Source organism: Harpia harpyja, chromosome 14, assembly GCF_026419915.1.
Source record: "Harpia harpyja isolate bHarHar1 chromosome 14, bHarHar1 primary haplotype, whole genome shotgun sequence".
In the NCBI taxonomy this organism is placed as follows: domain Eukaryota; kingdom Metazoa; phylum Chordata; class Aves; order Accipitriformes; family Accipitridae; genus Harpia; species Harpia harpyja.
Window position 1 is genome coordinate 3715014 of NC_068953.1, and position 14000 is coordinate 3729013.

Here is a 14000-nt window from a genome sequence, read left to right on the forward strand (position 1 = left end):
TACTGATGTATAGCTATTGCACTCATATAGCTATTAAATCTGCACAAACACATTACATTTAAAACTCATTAATAAAGTAAGAATGTCTTGGCTGATGTAAATTAATCCTTGGCGGTTTGCATCAGCTGAGATCTGGTCTACGTTTTATTATTCTGTAGGTTGAAAGAACATAAAAATAAATCAAACTCTAAAATTTGTCTTGTATTAAACATGGACATATATTTTTAAGGGATGGTGATTGTTCTCAGCCACAAGGCTGTTTTCCCACAGGTTGACAGTAGAAATCCCTGTACTTGAAATTGGCTCCCACTCCTTGTCATTAATCTTCCACTTAACACCATTCTTGCACTTGCACTAGTTCTCATCAATTTTAGTTCATTAATTCATTGCAGTACTTCCAGTAGAACAGGCATCCCTTAAAATTTCACAGATTTTGGGACTACTTGCCAAAAAGGAGAGGTAGTTGCAACCAAACAACAAATGTGAAAATTGCATCCACGATACAGAAGGCAGCTCTTAATGAAGGCAAAGACTGTAATAACAAAATAGATTATTTTTAATACTAAAAGAAAAAGTAAAGTAAAAAAAAAAAAAAACCTCTTACTTGAAAAATCCCAAAGACCAACTTCTCATCAGTTGAGGGCTGAAAAGGAGATACCTTCAAAAGCACTCAAGGTCCTCAACTTTTATAAACCTATATGAAATTCTGAAGTTTCAGCACCCCAGACATTTTCCTGCCCTGTCTGCTTTGTCCACAACTTACATAATTTTGTCCCTTCAGGACCTACTATACAAATAAATGTGACAAGCCCCATATTAAAGTGTTTGAAATTCAATAGCTGATGTGCACATGGAGTTTTCAGCTAGTCTTAAGAGGAAAGCTGTGTTTGTAATGAGTAACACGTAAAAAATAAAATAAAATAAATATCTCCAACAACATTTACATTTTATAATGGTCCCTAGTTCCAAGATACACATGTATCTTCATCACAACTTCTGGAAGTGTTAATCTGAGCATTTGCTGTAAAAATAAAGATATATTGATTTAAAAATCCTACACTTACAATCCCTTCTGTGGAAAACCGCTGGAAGAGCCAGAAAGCTTAACAACAACAAAACAGCATCATATAGCAAAGCTGGGAGTACTGGTTTCATTTATAAATCTGCTTTTTGACCCACCCTTTGTGTAAGGCAGACTTCCAATCTCACCACATATGTAGATAAAAAAAAAATTGAGTCATGTAAACACATTTTAAAAAGTGATCTCATTAAGGCTGGGGTTGAAGCAAATGGGCTCATCACTTCACAACTGGGAGTGAAACTTCTCCCCTTCCATTTCAAAGTTTAAACACGTTATTAAATACTAATTTCAATAAAGGAGTATCTTTCAAATTAAAACCATGCAAACTGAGTCAACCACATATCTGTAGTTACCAAATGTCAAACCTCATTTGCTAAGTTCGTCTCAATTTCCTGTGGAACAGTGCTTTGTAACTTTATGTGCTATGACTCTATAAAGTGCCCTTTGCACTTCAGCTTTACTTTATTTATTAAACACATATTGAGAAACAAAATAACAAAACAACAGTATCAAAGACCTTCATAAGTTTTAGAGAAAATAGATAAAAACAACTTAGAAAAGTCATTCACCTTGTTAGAAGCAATTCACTGTGCTCATGCTCATCAGTTTTAATACCTTTTATTACCAGTTAAGAGGCAGCAGAGAACATTAAATTTATGGCATGTTACCATTCAGACAAAAAAAAAAAAAAAAAAAAGTGTAGATATTTAGCTATAGTTGAGAAGTTTGCAACTATGTATGAAATGCAGCCCTTGCTGTTGCCTGAACATCATTCCTTTGGATTTCGGTCATTGTTTATTCTCCTTACAAAGAGTATGAGGCAATTAAACCCTAAGGCCATGTAAACAATACTGATGTCAAACATCTGTGCTGTCCCTGTTATTTAAAGCCATGGAGGGTGGTATCAACAGAACCGCTTTTATGTGCCTAGTCACACTTTCTTCCTAATTAAAAAAAAACAAAACACCACCAAAACCAGCAAATAGTTACCTGAAAATGGGGTTTCATCGTATCACTATCCTATATTTTCAAAGCACAGGTTAGGTGCTATGAAAATTTAAATAACTGTCAAACTTAAACCGATAGAGTCTAATCTGCAACTGTCATAAATCTTTGGGGGGGGGGAAGGTGGTATCTCAGTTTTTCATGACAGAAGACAAACATTCACCTTGTCATCATTTACAAAAATTTGTAGAAATATTTAAATACTCGATTTAAAAGTAAATCAATAAGTACACTAACAATATTAATCAGAGATAGCTTTGAACTACTGATCACTGTTCACTTGTCTTCATTACAGGGATAACCCTTAGGCCAGGGGTGGCATCCTGAAGGTTTAACATCCATCAGGGATTTTTTTTGGATATTTGACAAAACAGTACTTGTTGATTGCCAGATTTTTTCCAAGTCTATGAATATATGGGGGAGGGAGGGAGGAAGCGAGGAAGGGGGAGAAGGATGTAAACAATAAATGAGAACTTCAAAGTAAGAACTAACAATGTAGAACAATGACTTGTATATCTTACAATATACGACAAAACTTATTTGTCTTGGTGTTATGCAGCTGCTAAAAAAAAAAAAAAAATCACCGCACAATACAAAGCTTTGATATTCTCACAGAAGAAAAAGCTTTCTTAAAAGAAAAAAGTTTCTTAAAAAAACCCCAAAACAAACAACAAAACCAAACAACTAGAACTTTCTACCGAATCGTGTTTACTCAATTTTCACATCCAGGGTTAAAAAAATAAATCCCGATAATTTATACAGTGGTTTAAACTATACAGGCAGGCCAAGGCAGGAGATACTGTACTTGCAAAACATTCAAGATTTATTATACATAAAGACATGCTGACTTCAGACAAAAGTAATTTAGAATAGTGTATCTCACATCATAGTTAACAAGGTATCTTTTTTCACTGTGTTATTACTGTATCTTATATTGCACCCTCAAAAGTTTTTAAGATCAGCTTTGAGGTATATTAATACTTGTAATATTTAGAGCAATTTAAGAGTCAGAATAACCACCTAAACATCTAAAAGAAAACCCTGGTGGTGAAAAAAAGGAAACAAATTCATACTTTATAACAATTTATTTCAACAGAAATTTCTACAGTAAATATAAAATTTAATCATATCAGAACTAATCTTCCATTTTCAAAACTGAACTGCTAAAAAACTTGCACTGAGTTTACAGTATGCAGAAAAATACCGTTCACTTCCAACTTCATTGCATTCCAATGTCTGTAACCAGCACACTTGTCACATGACATATAACTTAATATTGCATCTTGTATTTAATAAGCAGCTTCTACCCACTTGCTCAAACAATTTTGAAGATCAATATCTACTCCTGAAGTGTTTTTAACTGAAGAGAGAAATGCATTATAGTATGAAAAGAAAGCAAGAAGGGTAAAACGTGTAAGATGCATATAGAAACACACCTCATTTTTCACACATTGATGAACATGGTCACCGTATTCCCTTCTCATGACAGCCAAGAGTTGGAAAAATCTTCACAATTAAAACAAGCAAAGTACATTAGGAGACATGTTCTGGGTCTATAGCAAAGTGAAATGTGCATATCATAAGCAAAGTATCAAATACGACCACAGGTCTTAAAAGCGCAAATGGATTTATTTCCTTGCAAGTGCAGATGGTATTCTAGGAGCACATTGTACAGGAGAGTTTAGTGATCAATGTCCAAAAGACAGGCAAGAGGAAAAGTTATTTTCTAGAAGAGTTAAGACCCTCAAACCTGTGTTGTTCACTTAAACTACTTAGAACAAACCTTTCTGACAGATAACGGGTGAAAAAGTCTCAAGTCTGGAACAAAACACCAGACCTGATGTGGATGACCTTGTGCATAACAGTTCACCATAAAATGCCAGGAAGGCTAAAACCAGGAGAACATTTAATCTGTGGCAAGGTAAAGCAATGTAGGTCTACAGACAAGCTTGCAGCCCTACCAAAACTTCTTACAAATAAGCAAGGTATAAGGAAGAACATTTTGTTGAGAAAAAAAATAAATTACATTGCTGAGAAGTTTGCTTTTCTTCACAGGTTAAGGTTTCAAGAGGAGCTCCAGATACAGAAGCAGTTATCTGCTGCATCTCCCTGAGGTTCAGCTTGGTTCCCTTGCTAAATGGAATTCTATAGAATAAAGAAGGACTATTTTGAGTATTTGACATAAAGAATTTTTATGATATGCAAAGGAGATTCTTTTAAGTAGCAAGGGTCATTGTTTCTCACTGTTTCAGATGCAGACATTTCCCCAAAATATCCTGGAAGGGGCAGGATGGATGGTGGTGTTTAGTTTTGCCACCTAGCTGGTTTTACTTGATTGGAATTTCCAAGGCTCTATCAGACTTCAAGAACAAATCCTATAAATTAAAGGAAGTCATAAATAATATTTTTCCTAGTGGAACATTGCACACAATAAAAGCAGGTTTTCCACCTGGGATTCACATTAATGTTGGGCTTTTTTCCTGATGTTTGTGCTCATCCTCTAAGTGTAACACAGAAATTTAAAAAAATAAATAAATTTATAACTACATTTTGAAACAGTAGAACATTTATTAACCACTCCAAATTCTGCATTGAATATCATCAATATTTTCATCCAATGCAATGCCTTAGGTGAAATAAATGTCTTGTAAAGTCTCTGTTGCAAAGAGCTTACAGTCTGGACAAACCAGAGACAGACTGAAAGAAAAGCAGTATCAAACAAGTGAAACATGCAAGCCATAAATTAAAATGTAAAAAGACCCTTTATAAACATGGCATTTTGCCCAGATTCAAAGGTTCCTCCACAAAAGTCTATGTTTATGATCTGGACTATATTATTTGACCTAACAAACATTTATACTTCTCTCCACATATCTAACCTTCTTTGTATCTTTACTCTTTAAAAATAGTACAACTGCTACTTTGAGTTATAATATCTCTACAGAGTACCCTTTGAAGAGAAACTAGATATTCACTTAAGTAAAAAATTAATACGGCATCGCCCCATTTTTTTAGGCATTAAAAATGAAAGGCTTTGTCCTAAATCAAATCATACCAGTTTTATCCCGTCAAGAAAAGTCTGACTTTTTAAATTACACTGAATATTAATACACATTTGCTGTATACAGAAAAATAATTGAATGGACAATTGTTCGTATTCATATGTAAATGTCAGTAGTCTCTTTCAAGAGAGAACAATGTATTTTTCATAGATTTCCAAGTTGGGGGTGGTGGGAATAAGGAGAAAAGCGTACAGCTTTGTATCCCAACAACTGTAATAACTTGAAATGGTATTTTTACTCTAAAGGATGTTTTATATAGCTAATAAACATAACATGCATATTAGCACTACAACACATTATATTACTTAGCAGCTTTATTTGGAGTGGCAAGTGTCCCACTTCCATATGTAACAAATATGTCTGCCACTAGTAGTAGAGATTCTAACACCAGTAAGTACCAAAAGAAGTTGAAAATGTGTTTAGAAATTGTGAAAGCTTATACATGGTAATAACTTATTAGACGCCATTTCATAAAAGACAGCTCAAAAATGCAACAAACTGTATCTTTAGTTGCCAGCACTGAAAACTGAACCCAGTTGAACCTTGTGAACATGCAGAAGTCACACTGATTTCAAAGGGAGTTAGTAAAATCTGAATATAATAAAATAATATATTACCTGAAAACTTCATATAATTCTGCATAGTGCCAAGTCCAGTGAAGTAAATAGTCTTTTTTAAATGAAAGTAAATGAAGTAAATGAGTCTGTATACACTGAGTCATCAACACTTTTTCCCCCCAGTGATATTCCTTTTTTTTTTTTAAATATGTTGTATTTCAGCAGCTACTGAACTTTTCACACTCATTTTAGGATCTGCTAAAACAGTCACTAAAACTGTACTACCTTTATTTCACCAGTGCAACATGTCGCAATAGCAGTGTATAGTACCTACTTTTCCTAATGTCTTTTCTCCCTTAAAAACCAGGATCTATACACTTTAAAAAAAAAAAAACAACCAAAAAAACAAACTTTAAAAAAAAAAAGACACACACACACTTTATACACACACACACACTTTGAGGTAGAGATTAATCATGCAGCAAAAGATTAATTCCCAGCTGCTTGGCAACCATCTGGACATTCTACTGGTTAAAACACTAGTTTGAATTGCTAACCTACCTCTTTGATCTTTCTCAATGTCTCCAGCACATATGTGCAATAATTAAAGACATAGTTCACAAACTATTGCAAAAAGTAAGTATCTGTGCATGTACGTATATATCTCCATGACCAGACCAATTAGTATTGGAAATTATAAATCACAAGTCAGTTTATGAAAACATGTCTCATCCTGACATACACTGTATGTCTCACACCAGTCTAGCAATAAAATAAGGTTTGGGTTTTATTACATTACATTCTGAAGAGTTATCAAAGCAAGACAGGATGCGATTTCCTCACACAGAAGACAATGGACAACTTGCATATGTTCTTAGGAACAGGACATTAATCAGCCAGGAATCTTGTTAACAGAAGTCAAGATTGCTGCGTTTTTAAACGTGAACTAACAGATTACTATTCAGAATGATTATTTGGTGGTGAAAAATCAGTTTACAACTGAACTCTCAATATAAATCAGACACTGCATTCAAAATAGACATCAGGTTTGTGGATAAAAGGAGAAAATTCAAATGAACCAGAGAATATTCAAAGTCACAAAACACGCTGCTTGGAATATTTTTAAAGGGAATAAAACAGTATTTCAGAACCAAGTTGTCACAAGAAAAAAGTTACGGAAAACTGAAAATCACGATGAAAGCAATAATTATGTCATATCTGCCTTTTTGCATTTTCTTGCCCTTCTGGTGGGCCACACTTGTGTGAACAGAATTCAGCATACATGCTTACATTTTAACAAGAATATTCACCAGAATTAAAAACCTTAACAATTTTTACCCCTTTGAAAACAGCAAGACGTTTATGAGCAGAAGTACAACTCAAGACAGTTCTGGATGAACAGGACAACAAAAGAATGGGAACAGTAAAGGAAGAGAAGTGGAAGTAAAGAACAGAGGGATCAGGAAAAAAAAAAATTCCAACACACAAAGCTCCCTTTATTGTAAGATTCAAGTTTTGGACCCACCTACAGATGCCTTTGCAACTCAAATGCTTTCAGAAAGTCCATCAAAAACGTTCTCCTCCTATTATTAATAAATACCTCTGAGCTTAAAAAGCATAAACAGGATCACCAGCCCCATTACATGCCTAAGTAGGTTCCTTTAGCTGTATTCAGCTCTCCCAATTCCATACACATATGTATCTATATCCAACTACCAAGTAGATTTAAACTCTAGAGACATACATACACATGAGCACACAAACCCTTTTATTTCATTATAATATACAAAAGAACAGTACTGATATATTTTGTCAGCATTCTTGGAAGATATGAACAAAATATCTGTTTTCACTGAGGAAAAAACGTCAAATCCATGATGTAGCTAAAAGCACAATAATGTTAATTTTACATTGGTAAAAGCTCAGTTTAATTACAAGAGTCCTCCTTTTAGGATACTGTCTCCACATTAGTTTTATTTATTGCTTTTAATTTGGCATGCATTAAACGTTTAATTCATGTATTTAAATACTTTGCTATAGAACAGAGCAATTAAGAGGAAGAAATCAAAACCAAAAGGGCAACGCTCACTGATCACCATCTCCTCCTAACTGCAGGGACACATATTTTTATCTTCATGCGTTCTATTTTTTTTTTTTATTCCTCTTTTCTATGGTAACACCAACAAGTGTTATTCATTCTCCCTACCAAGTTCTACAACTTCCTTTCCTCCACATTCTACGTATGGTCCCTTTTGGGGAAAATCTGTATTACAGCCCTTACACAATTCTCTCCATTTCAAGTTATAATCTCCTGCCAGATAAGTGAGAAGCACATTAAATCTGCTGCTTTCAACACCTTAAATTCTGAACACTTTTAGCCAGACCAAGACTTAACTATAACATCATCACTGCAGCATGCTGATTTTATCTTAACATAAATATATCACTAGATCCCAACACTTTTGGTGCAGTAAAACTATATTTATGGCTTAATGATCTTTACAAACAAAATAGGTTTGTTTTATTAAGAGGCTACATCTTCAACATAGATTTCTTGAATACATAAAAAAAACCCAACACTCTTCCTTTTCATCTTACTTCTGGTCCTCAATCCATGAAAATGCATTTTCATTTTCAGGGGAAAAAGATGTCTTTTTCCCCCATTCTCTACACTCTAAGTTATCTTTCACTACCCAGCTCATCTCTCCTTTTCCCTGGGCACGTACACTCTCTTCCTCAGTCCTCATTCCACATGACAAATTGGTGGAAATAATCCTGCAGGTATTCTGTATCCTCTTGAAAATTCACCTATTGCCTTCTCCAGAAGTACTCCTCCCTCCCATTGCACTGCACTAACTACTACTCCAGCTGACTGTAGGAAAGACAACCATTTCTGCTGGACTGCCTTCATATACAAGAAGCTAGAAAAGCACCCATGCTCCAGTGTCCAAAGACTTTAGATTTCCAAAAATCAAAACAGAAAAGTGACAGAACAGTCAACAAAAGCATTGGAAACACTCAATGTTCTCAGTTAACCCAGACAGATGAAGCTTTATAATACAGTTACTGCACAAAGCATCGAGCTTGCCAGTTTGCCTAAAAAAATTTATTTAAGAGTTGGTATATAGCTCAGTACAAATTTACTCCTGGTGTTAATTATAACCTTCAATTTAAAAGAATAAAAAAGAGAAAATTATTTCCAATACTCTTGCCTCAGATTTGTTTAGGTTTCATTTGCTGAGTCTAGATAAATAAATATCTTTGCTTACAGAAATAAAACGGAAGGAAATTGAGAAAAATGCTAAGAAAAATGAAGACTGACAAAATGAAAAATTAAGAAACAGAATTTCTTTAAAGAAACAAGAAAATTTCTTTCAAGGCTACATCAGATAAACTAGTTGTTAGAGAAAGGATAACAAAACATCATATTTTATTAAGATAGCTAAATTTGCTTTTTAATTCCAGAAGAATTTCAAACCCTTATCTTAGCAGTGGTATTGGTTCTGTTTTTCTGAAATATCACAAATATGAACTACTTTTTTCCCCCCTCCTCTGCTCCATGGAGTATTGGGTGGCACTCAGGATGACCAAAGGTGAAGTTCAAAGGGATGCTTTTTCCTATTTATCAAGATAAGCCAGTCATGCCATCTGTTCTGTTTTGCTGTACTGCTGAAAACTGATCTATTCCTGTTTTGTTGCATCTTCCTTGTTTGAACCCATGACTTTTCAGTAATGACATTTTCCCAAATGGTTTAATCCATGTCAGAAGTATTTGGGGAAAATATGACTAAAAACCACTGCCTGATGATATTCACATTTTCATAAATCTGTGATGTGGTTATCATTCAAAATGGCCATCTGTTTAGCATTACAGAGTCAAAACAGGTGCAGGAATGGTTTATGAACAAAGGTCTAAAGGTTAAAAGCAAAAAACCACAGTTATCCTATTTTATGTTCTCCCGTTCTACTACAAAGAGGTCAAAAACAAAGGTTTATCAAAACCCTTTTGTACAGCACTATTTTTCTGTTAATACATTTACATTCTATAAACAGAAAGGCATTATTCTTAATTGAGCTTCACAAACAAAATACGATGAAAACACATTTAAGTTTTCTACTTAATCGCACACACATGGCGATTGTGAAACAGTGTCTATAACCTTTCCAGTTTAAACTAGCCCACAGTCGAGTACCATTAGCAAAAAATACTGGATTTGTACTGTGTGGTTTAGAGGATTTTTCCACTGAACTAGCAAAGTATTCGCTGAATATTTTATGTAGCTACTTGGCATGCATTCCTGTTTATTTAATTTGAAAATATTATTTAAATGACAACATTGTGCTTTCAATTTATTTATTTTTTGGTCTATTTTTCACATCTTATAAGACCTCGTGTCGTCCTGAGGCAATGGTGGTTTGTATATTGTCAATACAAAAGAACAGTCAATATTAGACCAGAGCAGAGAAAGTAAAAGGCACAGGTATCATGCAACTGCCATGTCAGGCTGCTTGTTTAAGCATCAAATTAGACTGCCAGCTATCAACATAAAGCAGACTTCCATATACATTACTTTATTAACAATGGAAGTATCTGCAAACCAAATTTACCCTCCCCTGTATCTCAGTTAAAGATGTCTTCTGAAATGTCTCAAAAGTAACTTTAGGACAGTTCTACTCCATACGCATCCTTACAACATACCATGTAAAAGGAGGGACGATTTCATGGTTTGCAGTTGATGCCCCTTCCTTTCCAATTCATATATATTTGGAGTCCTATGCAGGTCTAAGTACTTGTGGATAGCTAGGGAACTGTGAACATATGCCTCAATTTTCCAAGAGCATATGGCTGAAAACAGAAATTTGAAGGGCAGACACAGAAGAGTGTTGGGGGTTTGATTGTTTGGTTTGGGTTTTTTTTTTTTAATCATTTTCGTAATACATGTTGAATTTTCTTTTCTGAAGTCCGGTCCACCAGACCATTGATTCACTGACTTTCCAAAAAACCACATGTAATGCCTACATGGTTTCAGAAGAATCTGAAATATCTATGTGCTAAACATAGTATATCTGAGTTTTATCTCATGACGGATGTTTTAAATAAACTGAGTAATTTATGACAAAAATATCATAGGCATTCAACTTCCTTTAAACTATGAAAAACATGAAAATGACCACAGAACTTTACTTTTGTACACGTTCAAAACAAAATAACACAGTATGACAGAATTAGATAGGCAAGCTTTGACAGCAATCTCACCAATTAACAATGTTCAAAAGAAGTAATAAAAAAACAGTATGAAAAGAGGATTGGAGCTAAATGAGGAAAATATAGAAATAATGTAGGTCCTAATAGAAATAAGGTCTAGATCTGCAGATTTTTAAAGGTATGTAGAAAGAAAACAAAAATCCTCACTTAATCAAGGGTTCCATTGCTTCTGTTAAAAGGTAGTTTGGAAAATTCCTAGAATTCAAACTCTTCTACATTAAAAACTCCTTCAAAGGAACAGTAAATGTGTTCAGAAAGTCTTTTTTATTCCCTAAGTAACTCGGAAATACATTAAGTATTTAATGAAAAGCCCTGTCACTTCAGCAAAAATTCTCTTACATGAGATTCTCTGCTATAACAAACTGCTTTGTGAATATCCGGTTTCCAAAGAAAATGCCCTAACTTACTAATTTGGGTGTAATTTTCTTTTTCTAAAAAGACTGAAAAAATCTTACCTCTTTTTCATGCATTCGAAATAGTGCCTCTTCATCACGAAAAGTGCTACTTTTTCCTAGGCCAATTTTGGGTGTCATCTATTGAATGAGAAGTTCAAAACAACTTATTAAGTTCAAAGCAGTAACTCCAAGTAAAATCAATCCTAACCAGAAATGAAAAATATTAAGCACGTTTGTTCACCCTTATAAAATATCAAGGGAATATAAATACCTACCAAAGACACTGGCATCGGTTTTTCTCTCAAATATCTTGGATTTTCTAACTGAAAAACAACAAGTTAGAGAAAAAGTAATAATGTCGGCAATGTGTTATTATTTCTTACAAACAGTAAGAAATATCTCCAAATATTCAAAAAGTTTGCAAAGACAACTTTGGGTGCATACTTTGAGAGGTAATCTGTATCAGTGAGGGTATACTTAACACAGTAACTACATCACTGAGAAGAATAACAATAGAACAGATTTAAGCTTGCCTTTGGACATATACACCAGTTCAAGAACTGCTTTTCACTAGAAAATTTGACTATCTATTAAAATATAGTTAATCTGCAAGTCACCAAAACAGCACCATCTCTAGATACTTGGCTGTAACCTAGAAGTAACACACAAACTAATTTTCCTGTGCATAATTCTTTGTCATTTAGAAGATTTCAATGATCCTTAAGAAAAGCACTCAGCAGAATGCAAAGGTCCAATAACATACTACCATCTTTTATAAGTTATAGAAATAGCAAATCTTCATAAGGGATCATTTTGTTGGACATGACCTACTCAGTAAGTTTTAAAATTTTAGCATTTCCAAATGCAAATGGATCAAAAAATTGCACTTTTTTTTCCCCAAACCCCTGTGGTTGTAAAAATTCCATCAATGCATGTTTTAAAAGAATTCGGCAGCTAAATACATAGCTTATGCAAAAGATTTCCAACTTTATCCAATAAACTTTCATTTAAATCAGTGCAAAGCTAGAATAAATTTACAGATTAAAATGAATTTAATCTAGTGATTTTGGAAAAATTATAGTTGAGTGCATTGAAACTATATCCACACACGTAAGCCATAGAGACAAAACATAAGGAAATAATTCATTAACACTACTGTATAATTAAAGCAGCTCCTTTAATTGCCATTTTTAAGAACTGAATATAAAACATTGCTCACAACGCACTTCCTCTATCTTACAGCTATATCTTTTTAATTTTCTCAGACGATGAGGCTCAAACATCATATCACAGAGAATGCATAACGCCCAAGAAAAGCTTTCAAGGGTATAATCTTGTAAAATGTGGCAGTGAGATTTGGAATAAGAATGTGACTGCAATACACATCTTACAACATTTAGTCTATTTTATTTTTTTTTTAAAGATTAAATTGATCTATGAGGCATAGCAAATATATCAAATGCTTGGCCTTTCTCAAGTACTATTAAATAAATTTGTGTGTTGAATTTATCAGTGAAAAAGAGGCTTAATCCCTCTGAAATCTCAATTTGATACAGTATTATTATTTATTTCCTGTCCTAAAAGGTTATGTAGGATTTCTATATGCTGTTGAAGAGTCATATCTCACCCAGAAGTAGTTGTAGATATTTGCATGTTTAACACATACATTGAATTTCAATGAAAAGTATTATCTAATATTTTAATACTATAGCTGAAAGTATAATAAAACCGATAATTTAACAAATAACCTCTTTCTCTTTATTGTCAGTGAGTTTACCAAAACAGATACATTAAACTTTCTTTCACATAAAGCATCCTGGGCTGTTTTTATTTTGGGGGGGGGGGGGGGGGGGGGGGGGCAGGGGGCGGGGTTGGTGTCTTGTTTTTTTTAAATATGCCACAACGATTGGCATGCAAAAAACACAGGTAGACATTAGTGACTAAAGGAATCCCATATGCACCTCCTGAAAAAAAAAAAAAAAAAGATTTTGAACACAGAAGAGGAGATCAGTGAGGAGAGGATACAGGACTGAGAATATCATGGGGCATTAACCACAGAAGATAAGGGGGGGGGGGGGGGGGGGGAGGAATCAAGAGAGAGAGAGTAGAAAGTACAGAAATTCTAAACCAGAAAAATTTAGGAGGATTTTCTTTGTCCTACACATTTGTACCTGCAATAGTATTTTCTATCAAAAATCCTCTAATTTTACTAGTATTATACTCCTCCTTCTAGCTCATTTCGCCTGCTTCCCCATCCATCCTACATGCCTAATCATCACCTGTACAGATACCCAGGACTGAGGGTGGCTTGCCAAAAGTTCAAGGTAGACCCCTGACCTAGCTCCCCAGAAAACCAAGCAGCAGATAACATTGAAAGCCTTCACCAATACCTGGTGGAATTTTGAGACAGCTAAGGCTGCAGAACCAAATTTCAAAGGCTTCATTATTTTCCAAAAGCCTTCTCTCTCATGCAAAGTGAATACAATCACCCTTTAGTTTTGCTTTTTTAAAGCTAAAAATTATTGTAAATATTTACAATTAATTCAAATAGTTTATCTGACCATGAAATTAAGCTGTTTACAGTCTTCATTTCAAAACCAATCTAAAAAGCTAAGGTATATCCTACCTGTTTAT

The 14000-nt window shown here is 34.1% G+C and overlaps 1 protein-coding gene across 4 annotated transcripts in view; it reads right to left on the reverse strand.

Annotated features, from left to right (window-relative positions):
- CEP112 (centrosomal protein 112) overlaps positions 1 to 14000 on the reverse strand; it is a 175211-nt gene that overhangs the window by 141083 nt on the left and 20128 nt on the right. For all 4 annotated transcript variants that reach the window (XR_008238246.1, XM_052807763.1, XM_052807765.1 and 1 more), the window contains 2 exons: positions 11642 to 11689; positions 11427 to 11504 (listed from right to left, as the gene is read on the reverse strand). Coding sequence is in view for 3 of the 4 variants with exons in the window: in XM_052807763.1 (XP_052663723.1) it covers positions 11427 to 11504; positions 11642 to 11689 (126 nt within the window). In the remaining variant the exon portion in view is untranslated. The remainder of the gene's footprint in view (positions 1 to 11426; positions 11505 to 11641; positions 11690 to 14000) is intronic.